The following is a 19,693-nucleotide window of genomic DNA, read 5'->3' as shown; positions in this document are numbered from 1 at the left end:
CTGTCTGGGGAGGGGCTTGGAGAATGTGCCTGGTAAACTTTTCCCCAGACACTTTTAAATAGCACAGTTTAAAGAACCCACATGTGTGTGAGCCTTACCTCTGAGACATAGGCACTCTATAAGCAGAGGCAGATTGCTCAGTCCCTGAACTGGAAAACAGAGATACTCTGTAACATACATTTGTGGTTGTAGATAAATGAGTCGCACGGGTAGTCCCTGGCCTGTTCTCATACCTGCCACAGAGGACAGAGTTGGGGCTCAACACTCCCTTATATCCCAATTCTCACTCCCTTTTGGGTTCTTCTAACCCTTGACGCTCCCTACAGCTGCTCCAAACTCTGGTTTCAGATCACTGCTTCCCAGAGAAGGTAAGGCAGTCGAGGCTAATCAGAGAAGGGGAATGCACAAGAAGAAAGACAGGAAGGGAGGACATAAGGGATGGAAAAAAAAGAGGAGAGGAAAGAAGGAAGGGAGGAAGGTCATTTCTGAATAGCCCCAAACTGAGACATGTCTTCCTCTGGGAGGAAGCATACTGCATAGATCCCCAAGGGGCAAGATTTTCACCTCCAAAAGGGTTTCCAGCAGCTTTCCTCTCTGGCTCCCCAGCCATTTCCTCCTGGAGCAGGACTTCCCACTGGGTCAGCTGATCCTTGCCACCCACCAGCGGAGCAACCAGCCTGGGCCCATAAATAACCATTCTTTGTTCCCCATGACCAGGCTGTATGGGGCCCCAGCCATTGCTGTTAGCTATAGCACAGGCTCTTTGGGTGCAGAGGAGCCTGCAGACAGCTGGGTGAGGTCAGTTCACAGGCTGGAGGCGGCACCCCCAGCCTTGGTTAATTATGCTAAATTAGCGAGTGCTGGTTCCTCTCGCTGCAGCGTGATAACCTGAGGGAGACATCGGTGGTTATGATGATTCCACAGGCTGCGTGTCACTCATTCCCCGCAGTGCTGAACTAATTAAACTAGCAATGCCTCACCCGGTGCTAGGAAGAAGTAATGGCACAAATGTGACTAGACCCTCCCTCCAGTGAGCTAAACCCCAAAAACCTAGAAAAGAACCTAAAATAGCTTGCAACATGTTGAACTCCAATACCATGCCTCACAGCTCAGAGCCTAGAATGGAAATCTCTGGGAGTCATTGCCTTTGAACTTAAATGTTAAATCTCTGCCTCTGTCTCTCAGCCTCTCCATCTTGATGAGAGCCCATGGCAGTCCTTCCCAACTTGACTCTGTTGCTCTCCATTCAAGGCATAGCAAGCTTTAATCTAGAGAATAGTTACATGAAATGCCGAATGCAATCAGAGCCAATTATGAACTTACACCAGGTATCTACCACTATAATGACCAAAGAAGTGTATGGTAACCCTCCTGATTCTTTTAGAAAGAATAAAGCAAAAGCAACACCTAATCATGATATGAAGAAATCAGTGCATGTCACACACTAGGTCTAAAGTGATGGATATGGCGTTGAATGGTTGAAATGGGCTAACATGATCTCAGAGATCCTTTCCAATATTAAATTTGTATTTCCCATGGAGGACTAACTCTACAAAGAACCCCCTCTTTGGCTTGCTGCCAGCTGGTTTAGGTTTCCTGCTTTAGGTTTACTTTCAGGTTCAGAGCATGTACTTCCCCTCAGGTAGCAGCTGGGCAGGTCTATCATGGCCATCATGGAAGCCAGCTATTAATCCTTGGTATTACCCCAGGATGATATGGCCTGGAGCAGCTTCTCAGTGCTGCTGGGTGGTGATGGTGATGGTGATGGTGGTGGTGGTGGTGGTGATGGTGGTGGTGGTGGTGGTGGTGGTGGTGTGCCCTCACCCCCTTGGCTCTTGGCTCACACGCCAGGGTCTTCACTGATGTTCACAGGCTGTATTCGACTGTGTGGTGACGTCTTTGAAGAATGTCTTCAACATACTCATTGTCTACAAGCTCTTCATGTTCATCTTTGCTGTCATCGCAGTTCAGCTCTTCAAGGGAAAGTTCTTTTACTGTACAGACAGCTCCAAGGACACAGAGAAGGAATGCATGTAAGTACCACTAGCACATAGTTTTTGCTATGTGAATGTCTCTCCATCCTCCACAGGTCATCTCTTCTTTCTCTCTCATCTTTGCTCTCCTTTCAGTAGAAAGACAAAATAGAGAGTTGGAAAACTTTTCTCAAGCACCATTTGTATGTCAGATATGGTGGGATACATTCCGTGTTGAGCTTTTCATTTTCTTAGAAAAACCTACAGAGATGGGTTTTTTTGTGTTTTATAAATGTGGAAGCTGAAGTGCAAAGATGAAGTGACCAAAGGTGGTACAGCAACTAGTGAGCTCAGGATTTAATCCCACATTTAATAAAATTGCATCTGTACAGAAGGCATTATTACCCCATTCTTGATGTCTATAAAATCCCCCAATTCTTCATTGAGCTATAGGGAAATGGCCCAATTCCATTTTCACTTTGGTTTCAGAGGCAACTATGTAGACCATGAGAAAAACAAGATGGAGGTGAAGGGCCGAGAATGGAAGCGCCATGAATTCCACTATGACAACATCATTTGGGCTCTGCTCACCCTCTTCACAGTCTCCACAGGAGAAGGATGGCCTCAGTAAGTGATGGGTTGAAGTTGGTACCCTTGTCTGTGCATTGAGGTAGGACCATGTGGATACCTGGAGAAGTTGATTCAAGATGAACAAGACTAACTGCTTTGTTATCATACCAGGGAAGTCAATGGTGAAGAGTAGGTGAGACTAGCAGAAGACAGTATAGGTGAAAATCCTTCAAGCAAAACTGGAGATAGGGAAGACAGAGTCAAGGAAATATTTGAAACTCTTAATGTTTTAGCCAGCTATCAAGAACTTAAATGAAACCTGATTCCTCTAGAATAAATGAGTTCTTCAACAGTTTTCTGCCCCTTGAGAGTCCCCAAGAGATGTTTTATACAGATATACCCTACAGGTTGGCCCTGCACCAGAGAGCCTGAAGATGGAGAGGTAGGAAAAATCCAGAGACACACTTTCTGTGATTATGTCCCTTAGGAAGAATGTGGGTTCTTGTACCACCTGTAGCTGGAGGCTGGTTTTGCAGAGACTTGCCAGTGCATAAGGTACCAGTTAGTGGAACATTATACTGTAGTTGTCAGTAAAATGTCAAATGGCCATCCAGTAGTTTCTTTGTATCAAATATGACCATTTAAACTATACAACATAACATCACCCTATTGCTTAGAAGTTAATGCACATGAGAAAAGGGCTAGCTTGGGGTGCCAATGGGTTCTCACCAATTTGGCTATAAACTCCTCAAATTCCTATGGGATCTGGATAGTTGAGGAAGTCTATTAAAAAGCCCACCATAGATGTCACCTCCTCTAATGAAGCCAAGACTGTCATCTACCTTCTGTGCCTGTAGGGTTCTGCAGCATTCTGTAGATGTGACGGAAGAAGACCGGGGCCCAAGCCGCAGCAACCGCATGGAGATGTCTATCTTTTACGTGGTCTACTTTGTGGTCTTCCCTTTCTTCTTTGTCAATATCTTCGTGGCTCTCATCATCATCACTTTCCAGGAGCAAGGGGACAAGATGATGGAGGAGTGCAGCCTGGAGAAGAATGAGGTAATAAGTGGTCTCTCCTGTAGGAAGGGACAGCAGGAACTTCAGAAAGGACCTGGGACCAGCAGGGTTAGGAAGAGACTGCACTGCCCTGCCTTCTTTATGGAAGAGGGGCACATTACTTATTTAATAACATTTTCTGAGCACTGCTCTGTTGAAAGCCTAGGTGTGAGATTCAGAGGACTGGAAGTTAAGTCAGGTATTGAAGATGCAGGTGCTATCTCTGTGTGTGAACATCTAGAAGGAAAAGATTTTAATGTTAAGGTATTTGCTTACTTGACTGAGCCTCACGACAAGTATTTTCTCTAAAGGAATTGGGCTATATCTCCTCACAGTTTCTCCAGTAACAAGCATGGTTTTGGCATTTTGGAGGGTTTCAAAGTTGGGTTTGTTCCTGTTGTTGAACAATGGAACTGATCTAGAAACTGTTAGGGCCTATTGGAGGATCACATAGGCAAATACAGGTTGAAAACTCTGTAATCCAAAAAATACAAAAAGCTCTAAAATCCCCAATTTTTTGTATCTACACTGTGCCTCCAGTGTATTTAAAATATGACACAAAATTGCCTTCAGGCTATGTGAATGTGATGTATATGAAATAGAAATGAGTTTTGTGTTGGGGCTCATCATCACTATATCTTAGGTATATGTAAATATTCCAAATCCAGAAAAAAAATAATCTGAACTCTCAAATACCTCTGGTTTCATACATTTTGGATGAAAGATTTTCATGATGTAGATATATAGCTCTGACTAACAAAGTCAGGAGAGGATTCTTGCCTAAGTACTTTCAAATGGACTTCATTAATAACCACTAAGTCCTTACCTTATATGACAAAATGTTTCCAGCTCTGCATTCTTACTTAGGGTAACATCTTGCCTATAGTTTTGTTCAGATGATCCCTGTTACCATATTAACAACTTCTATATAGCTCCTCCCATTTGGCCTTATACTGTCTTCTTCTAATGATCTAACCACCCCTCACTGTGCAAGGTGTAGGAAACGTGAACTTACACTAATAACTGTGACTTTTCGACAGCGGGCGTGCATCGACTTTGCCATCAGTGCCAAACCTCTCACCCGCTACATGCCACAGAACAGGCACACCTTCCAGTACCGTGTGTGGCACTTTGTGGTTTCCCCATCCTTTGAGTACACCATCATGGCCATGATCGCTTTGAACACTGTCGTGCTGATGATGAAGGTGAGAGGAGGGTGAGCCCTGTAGAAAACTCAGGAAAGCCTTCTAATCTTCTAGGTCATCACTTTTGCATATGCCTCCATCCTGAACTCTCTGCTCTGCTCTTATTCAACAGCCCAATCCTTTTGGACTTCTGGGGTCCATTGAATCAAATGCACTAAAATGTAATAGCAGTTCAGGAGATTTCTTATGGTGATGAGATTCTTCTGCCTTTGACAGGGAAGAATGATGTTCTTTAGCTATAGAGGTATCATACTAAAGGACTGTTGAAACCAAATGCCAGTGTGATTGTATGTGATGCTGAATTGGTGACATATAGTACTCTGAAAGATGTTTTTACCCTGCCCACCTTCATCTCTAGGTAGACTGGTTGTTTTGCTATTAAGCAGTTAGTAAGGGTCAAGGGTCTGTATTTTATTTTGTTTTTCTTTGTAGGATATCTAATTCTCCTCTTGTACCACGCACCCAAGTGTCCCACAAGATCAGGTTGAGAGATGGCTAGCCTTGGTGACACACATTTCTCCCTCTTAAACTATGGACTTATATTTTTTCTTTTCCTTGCAGTACTATTCTGCTCCATGTACCTATGAACTGGCACTGAAGTACCTGAATATCGCCTTTACCATGGTGTTTTCCCTGGAATGTGTTCTAAAGGTCATCGCATTTGGCTTCTTGGTATGTCACTGAATCTGTATCAGCACCAGTCTGTCTTCTCTTCTTTTGGGGTATATTCCTGGCTTTGTTGGAAGGGGGTAGTGACTGTTGTTCCAGAATGATTCACACACCTACCTACCTGATTAGGTGAGCTTCTAGAAATTCTCTGTTGAGCATACTGCCCCAACATCGGATGAGGGGGTAGAGGATGTAGAGAATGGGTGAAGGAAACCACCTGTATTGCTCAATACCCCCTAACCATTGACTCTAGTCCTGTCAAATTCTGTCAGCAGTGGAGGAGGGGGTTAGGCATTGGGTTTTATATGGATTGTGACTTATGAGTAAAAGAGCAAAACAAAGATTGCCCTAATAAACTTTGAGTGCTTATTTATATGTTAAAGGTATAAGAGTTTTATGGCTCAAATGGTCCCTCATAGTTTCAAACCTAGCAAATAATAAACTCAGTCTTCCTTCCATTAATACCATGAACAGTATTTCTGCCAGTGAAAATAAATGTTTATTACTTATGCTTTAAAAGGCCAATGACCTTTAAGGGTGTGTGTGTAGGTGGGGAGAGGATTCTGGGATTGGATTTGGGAGAGACAGGGAAGAATTTTTCTGGCATGAGTTCTCATTTTACTTCTCAGCTGCTAATTATAATTGTTGGGCAAATTCTTGCATCTGTTCTCAAGGGTGTTGAAGAGAATTTGGCCCTTTGTTATAGAGTCCTATAAACAAAACAATCTTTTTTGGCTTCTCCCCTCTTGCTTCAGTGTGTGCTGTGAGGGCAGAGGGTAGCAGAGAAACCCACTTGACAGCTGCTTCACACTTATTTAGCGTGTAAGCTGCCATTTCAAATCGCATATGAGTGTGGCTTTCCCTGAGAGGAGAAGTATAGCGTGGCTGCTAATCTGAATAAGTGTATGTTTGGTAGCAGCTCTTACCCAGACTCCAGGCTTGGGTTGCTGATTGTCAGTGTTGCTTGTGGGGTTGCTTTCCATCTCTTTCTGATCCTGTGAAGAACCATTAATTTGATCATTTGGGGTGGAGAGATGAAAGGGACTCATTGCAGGGGGCTACCCTGTGGCTTGCTTGACTCCCTTTTGAGTGTTTTGAGATTTGGGGAAACGAAAAGGTAAAAAGAAACAACCACCAACAAAGATGTCTTTATAAAATGGTCTAGGCTAGAGAACAGTGACTTGAGAGGAACAACCAGTCCACAACAAGGATGTCTTTCTCTGCATCTTGATGACTTCCATGTGGTACTGATATTTTCTATGACTTGGTCCCTAATGATGTGTTCAATTAGGGTTGTGAATACACATTTAAAGGCTTACCTAGAGGATTGGACCCTGAGGCTTGTCTCCTTCCTACTCTCACCCCGTGTTTTCATTCAGAGTAGATGAGGTACCACTGCATTGATACACCATCCTGGATTTCTTTCTTCAGAATGACCCAAGGTATAACCATGTCGTCAGATCTACTCAATGACTGAAATAGGCATTGATGTATCATCATTTCTGACATCACTAATGTTGTTTTAAAGGGGAGAACTTAAGCTAGCAAAATTGTACAGCTTTTTTTGTTGTTGTTGGTCATGGGGCCTGAACTCTGGGCACTGTCCCTCAGCTCTTCAGTTCAAGGTTAACGCCCTACCGCATAAGCCACAGCACCACTTCCAGCTTTTTTTTCTGATTATGTGGTTCTGAAGAATCAAACCCAGGGCTTCATGCATGCAAGACAAGCACTCTACCACTGAGCCAACTTTCCAGCCCCAATTGTACAGCTTTTTGCTGGTCATAGAGTTGGACAAGAAAGAGGGAAAGAAGTAACATGTACTGTGTCACCTCTTATGTACAACATGCTAAACATATTCATGTATCTTTGTACCAATGATTTTGGTGGATGAACTAGAGATCAGAAAAGTTGAATGCTTTGCCCAACATTAGGAAAAGGCAGATTTATGATTTAGAACTTGATCTGATTTCAGAGTTCAAAAAAATCTAGTATGTACAGTAGTTTCTCTTTATCTGCCATGCCTACATTCCAAAATACTGAATCTGTGAGTAGTAATGAACTTTCTCCCTCCCTCCCTCCCTCCCTCTCTCTCTCTCTCTCTCTCTCTCTCTCTCTCTCTCTCTCTCTATATATATATATATATATATATATATATATATGAGCACATATATATATATATGTGCTCATGTATCACTAGATGATGGAACTAGTTCTCAGAAGTACATTGTTAGGTCATCTCATCATTGTGTGAACATCACAGAGTGTATTTACACAAAGTATAATAGCTACAACATCACTAGGCAATAGCTTCATATGGTCTGCAATTATGTATATGATCTGTCATGGATAGTAACATTATGTGGTGCATGTCTTATCCTGGAGTTTTTCCTATTGGATTGAGAACGATCACATTGTCACTTAAAAGAAGCACTTCACAGCTGATTCTCTTCAACGTTCTGAGTTGTCAGCATTACTACTTGCGTGCTTTGGGGGTCACTAAGTAAAATAAGAGTTGTTGATCACATCCTGGCTGGGACAGTGTAACATTTCATAATGCTACTCAGAATGCTGTGCAAATTAAGACATGGGCTTTTTTTTTTGGAATTTTTCATTTATATTTTTGGACCACAAGTAACTGAAATTATGCAAGGTAAAAACCCAGATAAGTGGGAGTGCTGCATTATACTGTGCCATTTTGTAGTGCACTATGCCAATTTATATTGTAAGGCATCCTCACCTAGAACCCAAGGCTACTAGTCCTCTAGGACCTATACATATGAATGGAGAATTGAGAATGTTAACCTTGGTTGGAGAATAGGAGAACCCAATTGAAAAGGTCAAGACTCGACATTGGTTCCACCAGTGATGAGCTAAGTACTCCACTGAAAAATGAGCTTCCTGATGAAGTTGTATGGATCCGTTTCTCTCCATGCCTGGGAAGTCTACAGAACTTTGGAATCAGCACTCTCTAAGTCTTGGTAGTCTCATATAGAAAGTGAGAATAAAAATAGCTGCCTTACAGTCTTAGATATATGGGCACTTATGAAATGTAACTTCTCTCTCGGCCCATTTCTCTGTTCTCTCTACTGTATATCTTATTTCATATCTTCTTATTTCACTCCTCTGGCCAACCCTTCTACTCAGTACTTTATAAACACATGGAATTTATTACTACCTACTTAGAAGACCCATGAGAAGAATATATGAGTTGAACAAGTGCCAAGACTCTGGAACCTAGAGTAGGGAGGGACCCAGTGATGCAGTTGTGAGGCTCAGACAGGGTATACTGAGGACCTATACTGCTCTGAACAAGCCAGGAGCAAGCAAGTGACCCATTTGAAGACTTCAGGGTACCAGTGTAAGAATGGTGTCTCAAGGTCTGTGTTCATCTGAGTGTAGGAGGTGGGTACATCATCACACTTTCTGATTAAGTGGAGTATTAACCAGTTGGTGGATTTCCAGGTCCTTAAAAATCTTCTAACTCCTTCAACCTGCTTATTTCATTAATGGCTTTCTTGGGTTTTTGTTTTGCTTTGGCTTTAATGTAGTTATACCTCCTTGAAAGGTATGATAAAGTGGGAAAAGAGAAGTCTATTCATCTTACTGTCAATCACTGTTTGGTTTGGAAAGACTCAATGATGATACTTTTTGGCATGTCAGTGACCTTTAATCTCTTACAGTTTGTGCAATTCTATAGATAACTGAAACTCAGAACTGTATTTTATAGGGTCACTTGGTACAATGTAGATAGTTGAAATGTTAAAAGTTGTATGAGGGTCATGATTTCACAGGTGGGTATTTCTCTAAGCATAGTCTACAATCTTCGTTAAACACGTAGAGCTTTTTATTTGTCAATCATACCTCAGTAAAGTAGTTTTAAAATCTCCCTCTTGTGGGATTTTTAAGTGACAGTTTCGAAAACAAGGTCCTCAAATAGTGATGGAACTACTTTCCAAAATGAAAAACTTCCCAAATTAGGAAAGGAGAAATAGAATTTCTGGTTAGAAATGGGAAACTGAAGCCAAAGTTAGAATGAACTTGTGCATGAATTGACAAGTTTTAATTCCAAGTAACTAAATTATGTAATAAAAGATGCCTTTTCTTTTCTTTCCCTTGTGTTTCCCCCTTTTCTCTTTTCTAATGTTCCTGTGACTGAAATCATTTGGCAGAACTACTTCCGAGATACGTGGAATATCTTTGATTTTATCACAGTGATAGGCAGTATTACAGAAATTATCCTGACAGACAGCAAGGTGAGTGGGTCATTAAATCCTTGTCTTAAAGTCTGGCTATGGAGTAGCATTGTTTTAAATGACAACAAACAACAACAACAAAAAAAAAAAAGCTTACATAATCAATCCACCAAACCCTCTTAAGTGTTGGAAGTTCACATTCTCATTTCTGAGCTTTAGCCAGTGCATACAAACTCTCAAGTGGTACTGCGTCTCCTATATGGCTTTTCTTTATTTGTATGACTCAACTAGCAGTGTCTAAATAGAATGGAAAGTGGAATAGAAGGTGTCTGAAAAAAGCTAGTATGTACAGTGCTCTGCTAGCATGTCAGAAGTGGCACAGTCCTCAGATGGGAATTGTTTCCTAAATTTGTTCATCCAGAACAAGACTTGAGCAGCTCATTATAACCCTCTGACTATTGAAGAGCCATGTGCTCCTCATCTACTAGCTCTGCTCTTTTGCCATCTAGTTGCAGACTTCAAACTACTTAGTAGAGGCCAGGTTTGTCTTCTATTGCTGAGTTGCTTCCCCTGCTCTCCTACTTAGCAATAGAGGGCAGGTCTGGGAAGGCTTACAGAGATGGGCTCACTGATCTGCCCATCAGCTGGAGTTGGGGGTAAACAAAGAAAGCCAGCGATTGTGTTCTACTTTGTGACCTGAAAGGGGAATAAATATGCAAAACTGGTGTATGGATTTTGCTAAATGACTGATGTCCCTATGTATGTGTTTCTTTTGGTCTACCAGCTGGTGAACACCAGTGGCTTCAACATGAGCTTTCTGAAGCTCTTCCGAGCTGCCCGCCTCATAAAGCTTCTTCGGCAAGGCTACACCATTCGTATTTTACTTTGGACCTTTGTGCAGTCCTTCAAGGTAAGAAAGTCTCTGAGGATTGATGTGGTGCTATCAGACTGAACCGTGTAGCCAGGCAACACTGTGGACCAGTATCAGTATTTCAATTTATTCACTTCAGGAAAAGTGAGACTGGCAAAATGGGAAGTGTTCAGTAAATATAGTAGTTCTTAGGTATAGCACAACTTGGTTAGACAGTGATCAACTCCGGTCTTGTTTTTAAAAAGCATCTGACCAGGCATGGGTGACCCACACCTTTAATCTCAGCGATACAGGAAGCTGAGATCTGAGGATTATGGTTCAAAGCCAGTTCAGGCAGGAAAGGCCCTGAGACTCTTATCTCCAATGAACCACCTGAAAACCAGAAATGGAACCATGGCCAAAGTGGTAGAGTGCTAGCTTTGAGCAAAAAAGCTCAGGGACAGTGCTCAGGCCCTGAGTTCAAGCTCCATGACCAAAAAAACAGTGTGTGGGTGGGGAAGAGCACCTGAACTTAATTATTTCTGTCTTCTTTCAGAGCACTGAGGCAGGAGAAGTGTTTTTTGAAATGCTCTCCTTCCTTAGATAGTCCAAATTTCCCTGTGTAATCTGACCCATGCAAAGAATGAACCACTTTGCCAAGGACTTGTCAATTATCTTATTTAATATTTGGAAGAGAGTATGAGAGGTGGTATTGGAGCTCAACTCAAACCCTATGGTTGCTAGGCAGGTGCTCTACCACCTGAGCATGTCCTCAGTTCTTCTTCCTTATTTCTTGAATATGGTCTTGCTTTTTGCTTGGACAGGCCTGGATTGCGATCCTCTCCATTTTAGCTTTCTAAGTAGCAAGGATGACAGATGTGAGCATGGCCTTAATGTTTCAGAGCACTTCTTGATTTATGTGTCAAAGCAAAGATAATTCCTACTCAGTCCTGTGTCTTTATTGGTACATCTCTGATTGTAAGGATGTAAGGAGTATGTGGTATGCTACTAGTGACTTCTGTGTCCTACAAATAAAAATAGGAATAATGGGGCAAATTAATTCAAGGAGTTTCTTGAAAACACACCCATGTGACCATTCAGAGGTGGGAGTATAATAAATATAAGCTGAAAATTGATACTGGAGACTCGATTCAATGACAAAGACTTCTAGTAAAAAAAAATTTCTTGTTATAATGGATCAACTTATATCCTTATTTCAGCATTTTGTTATTTCCCTTCCCCTCCCCAAATTAGAAAAATGTATATGCAAGGTGCAGGGCACCAGAATCAAATACAGTGAAAAGAGAGGTTACACCACGGGGAAGAACATATTTAAATATATTTGAAGTCTAGAACATATAAATTAATTGTTTTCAATGTTTTGGAGGTCTCCCTAAGTGGTATTCAATTGCCATTTCCTTTTGTGTATAAAAATAATTTTTCAGTGAACAAGTTTAAAAATAAATTTGAGGAAATTAAGTGATCCAGAGATGAGAAATCATGGACTAGCTGAATTGTCTTCCTTACTTTATGTATGCATTTAATATTTAAGAAATTGAACTAAAGAATGCAAGCCTGTGAGTTCACAGTCTTCATTTGGAACGGGAGTTTGCCCTACACCATTGTAACTGATTTACAGCTTCATCAAGGCCTTGGAGTCTGAGCTGTGAGACCTATTGGAAGGATGTTGAGGCTTCCAGGTGCAACCTTGCCAGTTTTGCTACATTCAGCGTAGTTGTTTGACATGATATCTCCCACTGAGGCTTCAACTCAATGAAAACTATTTTTCCAAAATTACATGACAGGAGAAAAAATCTTAAAACCTTAGCAAGAATTTGCCACCTGAGCCTCAGGTAAATTCCGAATCAAAATGACAAGATGCTTTTAAAGCTGTTTTTCATTCTGTGGGGACTGCCCAACAAGCTTCAGTTGTTAGTGAGTCTCTGAAGAAATATGTGTCATCCTGTCATATTATCACAATCACTACATCTCTGTGAAACTCTGTGCTATTGAGGTTAAAGAGAGAAATGTCAAAATCTGATGGCCAAATGGTTGGCTTATTCTAGTGAATACTACAGCGAAATGGGAAGTCAGGTGAATCTGGCTCAAGGTGCTGTTATTCCAGGTGGGCATCTCCTTCTCAGGACAGTTCTGGGATACAGTATAGAAAATCCCTTAAAGTCAGATTGACAATAGCTGCTTCTGCAAATGCAAAGCAAAGAGCCACACAAAATAAAGAGCATTACCACTCCCTATGCCTATCCCAGTACAGCTATGGGTATCATCCAATTCTTCTAACTCCTGTCCTGTTCCCCTTATGTGGTAGTGTTGGTGGCATGATAAGAAAAGATAACACATGAAATTTGGTCTTCTCCTTTAAGCTGGGAATAGGAAAGATGGGCTAGAGACTTACAAGTAGGCCAGGTAGAACAAGGAGACAGGAAGCAAATACAGAAGGGATCAGCATTCCTTGTCTCAAGAAACCTTGTTTTCTTACTCTCAGCCCTTCGCAGTGGGGACTTCCCATGCTCCTTAGAAATGCAGCCCTTCCTTTCCTTAAGTCTTGGGAATCAGCACTTCCTTGGAAGAGGGGATTCTCCCACCAGCTTTCAGTGGCATGTAAATTTTGTCAAGTAATAGTTTCACGGGGCTCTCAATTTCATTAGCTCTGTTGATAAGCTTTGCTTTGCTTCAACCATCTGAACGCTCTTGGTTAGTTCCCTGGGGTTCATGTTGTATAGACTCAGGACAGAGATACATAGAAGTACTGGCTGCCAGAGAGCTTACTGGATGGTGAAGAAAAGGGACCTCCATGTTAGTACTTAGATTATCTCCAGGTATAATGACCCATCTTGACCCCAAGTCCTGCAATGTCTGTATACTCCCCTCCACACCCAGTCACCAAAGCAGCTTCCTGCCTTCTGTCACTTTCACTTGCCTCTACCCTCCTATTGAATACTAACAGGAAGCATGCACAATGTTCTCTGCCTCATGGCTTCATGGCAATGTTTTGTGGTAGTTAGCATTTAGCAGGCTTTGAGGAATTTTAGGTGAAACAGAATGCAACATCAGTTGGCTTAAGCATTGGAAAATGATGGTTTCTCAAAACATAAAAGAACCTTCAAGGAATGAACTGAGACCCTAGACCCGCTTTGCTTCTGGATTTATACAATGGACTCCGTGATGGAATGGGAAAGAGAAATACTGAGATTTGGAAGCCCAGGCTGGATATTGCTATGTCATTTGGATAAGAATTACTCAGATTATTCATCTTTAGCCAAGTCAGGCAAATCCCAATCCCAGGAGATTTGCTTAGTTCTCTTTTAGATATAGACTTGACTTCAGGATGAGCTGTCTTCTTCACCACAAAGGTAAATAAGGTAAAGTACACATCTCATTAGGACCAACTGTCTATCCATCTGTCAGAGGATTTGAGCATCTACAAAAGAATTTCACCAAGGAAGGGGTAACAATGCTCAATAGGAAATGTACTCATTACCGTACTCATGTAACTGTAACCCCTCTCTACAGTATCTTTACAATAATAAATATATATTTAAAAAAAAGAATTTCCCCAAGGAGTAAGAGAATCCCAGTCCTATGTTTGACTTAGCCTCATAACAAGAATTTCTGTCCTCAATGAGAAGTACAAGTTGTCATGTCCAAAACGAGCTTTACAACGTCGGTGTGGGGGGGGGGGGGGAGGAGGGGGAAGGAGAAGGATTGGGATTGGGGGGGAGGGGGGAGGCTGGGAAGGGATGTGAAGGGTAAACAAAGGAGGAGGCTGCAATGCTTGGTAAGAAATGTACGCATTATCCTGCCCATGTAATTGTAACTCCTCTGTACAGTATGTTCACAAATAAAATTAAATTAAATTTTAAAAAAAGAATTTCTGTCCTGCCAATGAGTACAGGTTGACCATGGACACTGTCTATACCTTTGATGAACGATTATCTCTGCTTTTCTTCTAGGCCCTCCCCTATGTCTGCCTTCTGATTGCCATGCTCTTCTTCATTTATGCCATCATTGGAATGCAGGTGAGCAGGCACGTCATGCACCTGGGGGGATATTTGTTGTTCGTATTATCTCTGGTTTGGCAATATGAATATTCAGGAATATGTGTGCTTGAACCACTACTGGCCTAAGGATGATCTCCAGAGGTCTTATTGCAGTGACCTTGGAAATTTCAAATAGTTCTTCAGGCATTCATGGTGGTCTGCTATGAAAGCTTCATCTGAGGTTGGCAGATGATGTGCTGCTTTACAAGGAGCTGGACTTCTGTGGGCTCAATAACAAGGCTAAAGCAAAGGGGCACCATTTTTTCTTAGCCAGAGGGATCCACAAGGAGACTATGATCTAGTTCTCCGAATTTGGATCTTGGTATTTGAACTTGTGCACTCAGTCAGATACATTATTTTTTGCCAGTCCTGGGGCTTGAACTCAGGGCCTGGGCACTGTCCCTGAGCTTTTTTTTTTTGCTCAAGGCTAGCACTCTACCACTTGAGACACAGTGCCACTTCTGGCTTTTTCTGTTTATGTGGTACTGAGGAGTCAAACCCAGGGCTTCATGCATGCTAGGCAAGCAGTCTACCACAAAGCCACATTCCCTGCCCCCATATACAGTTTTTTAGGACAGGCTTGTTTCAGAAGGACTCGCTTACTGGTTAGGAGATAGCTCAACTAAACTCAGTAAAGAACTTGAGCTGACAATCTCCTGCAGTCAGTCTGGCTACCTCTGGACTTCTAGCTGCATTCTCAGTGGTGTTTGCCACCTGAAGCCAGGCTTCTTCTCCCAAGCATTGTGTGTTAACAGCCCTTTTCTAGAGCATCACTGTAGGATCTCTTCTTTTTGTTCTTCTGTCTTGCCTGTACTTCTTAGTTTCATTTCTTCTAACTCCATTACTGGAGAGTTTTGTTCTCTCAAAATACAACAGAATGTCAAACATCAAAATATATGACTTGGTGAAAAGTATTAAGCTCTCCTTCTGGGGATCTTCCAAAGGAGAGAGAATGATGCTCTCAGAGGTATTAGAAATAGGATCCCCACTAAGGCTTACAACTGGCTTCATAGCTTCTACTAACTCCCTAAAATTTGATCCTAGAATTTAAATATTCTTAATAGTCTGTGGTGGTACTGGAGTTTGCTAGTCAAGGGCTCTACCACTTGAGCTGTGCATGCCTCCATCCCTTAGAATTTAAATATTCTTGAACAGTGAAATGAAAACTTGATTTGCCCATGTCTCCGATGCCTCTTACACCCTTTTCCATCTTTAAGCAAAATAAAATAGAATAACATCATCTCCAATTTTGATCTACTACTCATAACACTACCACTAATAATAGTGATAATGCTATTTGCCATTGTGTGAATTTCTTGGTATGCCAGACATAGCGTGAAACACATGTGAAATATCCGTATGTGTAACAAATATGCATATATGGAAAGTACAAGGGCAAGATAAATGACCAATGTATTCAGGAGTGGTGTAGAAATATTTCCAGATGAGCATCATTGTCTCCCTTGGTATTTACATAGTTAAGAAGCCTTTAGCATGCCAAGAGTAGATTTAAATTGTGTTCTGTTTATTCCGCAGTCCATTTGTGTGTGTGTGTGTGTGTGTGTGTGTGTGTGGTGTGTGTGTGTGTGTGTGTGTGTGTGTGTGTGGTGTGTGTGTGTGTGCGCGCGCGCACTGATTTCCAGTACTGAGGCTTGGACTCAGGGCCTGGGTGCTGCCCCTTAGCTTTTTAATTCAAGGTTGGTACTCTATCATATCACTTGAACTTCAGCTTCACATCTACCTTTTTGCTGGGCAATTGGAGATAAGAATTTCATGGATTTTTCTACCCTGGAGTAGCTTTGACTGTGATTCTCAGATCTCAGCCTCCTGAGTAGCTAGGATTACAGGTATAAGCCACTGGCACTTGGCCAGTCCATTTTTATTAACTCTATAATATCTCTTTTCCCAAAAAATGAACAAATCCAAGTATTTCTTTGGTCATTTAGTGGGAGATGGAGCCTACTCAATTATGAGATTATGATCTTCCATCCCACAGAGACATGAGAGAAGCCACTTCACTTCCACTCTAACTTATCTTTAGTTGGCCATCCTCATCCTGGATCATGACTTCATGGCAAAGATCACCATGCACATATCATTCACAAACCTGCACTTGTTACTACTGAAATGGTATCTAGCCAGGCACTGTAAACCTAGCGATTCAGGAGGCTGAGATCTGAGGATCATGGTTCAAAGCCAGCCCAGGCAGGAATGTCCATGAGACTCTTATCTCCAATTAACTACCAGAAATCTGGAAAAGGCACTGTGGTTCAAGTGGTAGAGTGCTAGCCTTGAACTGAAGAGCTCATAGACAGAGCCCAAGCCCAGAGTTCAATCCTAATGACCGACAAAAAAAAGAAAAAGAAAAAGAAAAAGAAATAATAGTCACCACAAATCAGAGATAATGATACAAAGACAAAGACAAAAACAGTAGGACATAAGCTTTTGGAAAGACATAAATAATAATCAGATGTATTTATAAAAAGAACTATTACTCCGTATTTTTCCCATTTCCTGGAATTCATTTCAATAAATAGTATTTTATATGATCAGAGGCATTGCATCTTTGTGCTCTTCCCATCTAAAAGTATCCTCCTTTGGTCTCACTGTATAAATGCCTTGATATTTTTCAAAGGCTTCTTAGAAGAGGTATTTGGGAAAGAATTGGAGATAGGAGAAACTTTTCATAACTTGCTACTTATGAGAAGGAGCCTGTGGTTACAAGTTGTTGGAATTAGTGCTTTCTTTTTTTAAAAAAAAAAAAAAAAGGTTATTTTATTGTAAAGATGGTTTACAGAGGGGTTACAGTTACATGAGTAAGGTAATGAAAAGAATGTATAAAGAGATGCTATGTCGGTGTTTAAATTTTTTTAATAAAATGAGAAATTTCCTACGTAATGATTTAGAAAGAGCTCGATGGATAAGGAATGAAAAAGGGGATTCTTAAAATCCTGTGTGTTCAAAACAAAGGAGGATACTTACATTTATTTGTACTTAGGAGCACATTGGAAACCTAGGTGATCTTATTAGTTACTTTTTGTTACTCTTCAACCAATAAAGAAATGAATTGCCTTCCCCCCACCAAAAAAAAGTAATGAGTACATTTCTTGTCAAACATTGTTACTCCCTCCTCAACCTCAGCAATTCTACCAGCTGAAGGGCAAGTTAGTACTTCTACTTGACTTGTCAATACTTAGCCAAACACTATCTCCTAAAATTGAGGAGTTGGTTTAGAGACCATTCCAGATCCATTCTAATTCTAAAGGTCTGTGGTGTCACTTGAAGGTAGATTTAAGCCAGTAATCTCACAAGACTTTCTGAACCACCCCTTTTGTTTTTCTCTCATGGGATAGTCACAAAGACTCAGTAAAAACTAAAAATAAATGAAAAAAATTACGAAGAACACCTTCACAGTAAATATACATTTTTGACCTGAGAATTACCTTAGAAAATATTCAAATTGGCTATTTGTGGCTTTGGTTATTACACATCTACTATGTAAAAAGATTTCCAAGTATCCTCCAACTAAGTCGTGACTGAATGAAATCTTCAAGAAAATCAGAATCAGAATAACCAATGATGCTTTTTTGAGTGTATTAGGAGAAAGGGTCCTGTGAGTTATGTATATGTAATGGATCAGGGCTAAATTGTGAGCAAAGAGAGTAAAAAGGAAAGAAGGAAAATGGAGACAGGAACAAGTTAAAAATGTATGAGTCTCCTTGTGGTATGTCCAGGAATAATTTTATTTCATTGCTGGGAGGTTTAAAATACAACTATTTGCCTTTTTGAGGGCCTTGTGCCTTTTATCCTTCTCTTTCCATTCTGCTGCCTAGTTTTCCACCTCCAGTCTCCCTGAGAGACAAGTAGTATTTGAGTTTTGAAAACTAGTACTGAGAACAAATTCCCAAAGCAGGTGTCAGTGGGAGTTACTTGAGCAAAATAGCTGGGGGCAGAGATTGTTCCTCAGTTGCACATTCTAAAAACTGTTAGGGGAAAAATGTGTTCCATTTAGCATACGTTGGATAAAACTGAAACATTTGAAATGTAGGCTGGAAATTGTCTCAAAAGGCTGGGAAAGTGACCTAGGAAGTCCTTAGTTGTGCCAGCACTAATTTGAAAAATTAAATCCTGGTTCCTGAAAACATGGCTAGAAAAGAGTACCCTTCTCACTGAGGGTCCAGGATTGACCTCAGCTTCAAATTGTACTGTCACTATTCACTATGGACAAAGATCCCTCTTTGTCACAGGAATTTACAGTGGCCACAGTCCAGCATCTGCTTATTAAACCACTCTTAGCAGCTAGTCCTACATTCTTTCATTTTCCAAGTGTCCAATTATCCTGACTGTCTCCATCCATTGTAGGGCAATGTTTCTGTTCTTCCTCATTTTTTTGGTGCCGGTGGTACAGCTAAAACTCAAGACTTCATGCTCTTCTTAGATTTTTGCTCAAGGCTGGTGTACTACAACTTGGGCTGTACCTCTTCTTTTGGCTTTTTGCTGGTTAATTGAAGCCTTAAAAAAAAAATCTCTTGAATTTGTCTGCCCAGGTTGGCTTCAAACTGGGATCTTTAGATCTCATCCTCATGAGTAGCTAGGATTATATGCATGAGTACCAGCTCCAGACCTAATTGGTTTTTTTTTTGACAGATTGCTTAAGTACCAAAGGGATAGTTACCAAGAAACTTAAGGAAAAGAAAAGATGTAGGAGGAATTGTGTACCACCAGAGTGACATTGTAAAAGACCTTGTTTTGTTGTGTTGTGCTTGGACCTTACTTGAATTAATCCTCTTGACTACATTGGAGCATAGGGAAGATAATTAGCCCTTCCATGTGAAGGCTAAGAGCCTGGTGTCCACCAACTCTCAGCATCTTGAGTTATCTGTTTCTTGGTCAGGCCACAGGAAGTCCTGCATGTAGCTTTACCAGCCTTCTTCTGCCTGTGTACATGACTATGTGCTGGACAAGTCAGACAATTCAGCCATGCTTATTGCTTTTTCTTGTTTTTCTCCCCAAGGTGTTTGGAAATATCAAATTAGATGAGGAGAGTCACATCAACCGGCACAACAACTTCCGGAGTTTCTTTGGGTCCCTCATGCTACTCTTCAGGTACTTGTATGTC

The 19,693-nt window shown here is 41.2% G+C and overlaps 1 protein-coding gene across 9 annotated transcripts in view; it reads left to right on the top strand.

Moving 5' to 3' along the window:
* Positions 1-19,693, top strand: part of Cacna1e (calcium voltage-gated channel subunit alpha1 E) — a 468,612-nt gene that overhangs the window by 418,586 nt on the left and 30,333 nt on the right. For all 9 annotated transcript variants that reach the window (XM_070034322.1, XM_070034321.1, XM_070034325.1 and 6 more), the window contains 9 exons: positions 1,873-2,033; positions 2,463-2,600; positions 3,401-3,602; positions 4,640-4,804; positions 5,366-5,476; positions 9,643-9,726; positions 10,451-10,576; positions 14,488-14,553; positions 19,589-19,680. In XM_070034322.1, the coding sequence (XP_069890423.1) occupies positions 1,873-2,033; positions 2,463-2,600; positions 3,401-3,602; positions 4,640-4,804; positions 5,366-5,476; positions 9,643-9,726; positions 10,451-10,576; positions 14,488-14,553; positions 19,589-19,680 (1,145 nt within the window). The remainder of the gene's footprint in view (positions 1-1,872; positions 2,034-2,462; positions 2,601-3,400; positions 3,603-4,639; positions 4,805-5,365; positions 5,477-9,642; positions 9,727-10,450; positions 10,577-14,487; positions 14,554-19,588; positions 19,681-19,693) is intronic.

The sequence above is a fragment of the Dipodomys merriami genome, unplaced genomic scaffold (assembly GCF_024711535.1).
Source record: "Dipodomys merriami isolate MVZ:Mamm:240054 unplaced genomic scaffold, mDipMer1.0.p SCAF_24, whole genome shotgun sequence".
Classification (NCBI taxonomy): domain Eukaryota; kingdom Metazoa; phylum Chordata; class Mammalia; order Rodentia; family Heteromyidae; genus Dipodomys; species Dipodomys merriami.
The sequence above is the reverse complement of the archived record's forward strand: the minus strand, read 5'-3'. Positions and strand labels throughout refer to the sequence as shown.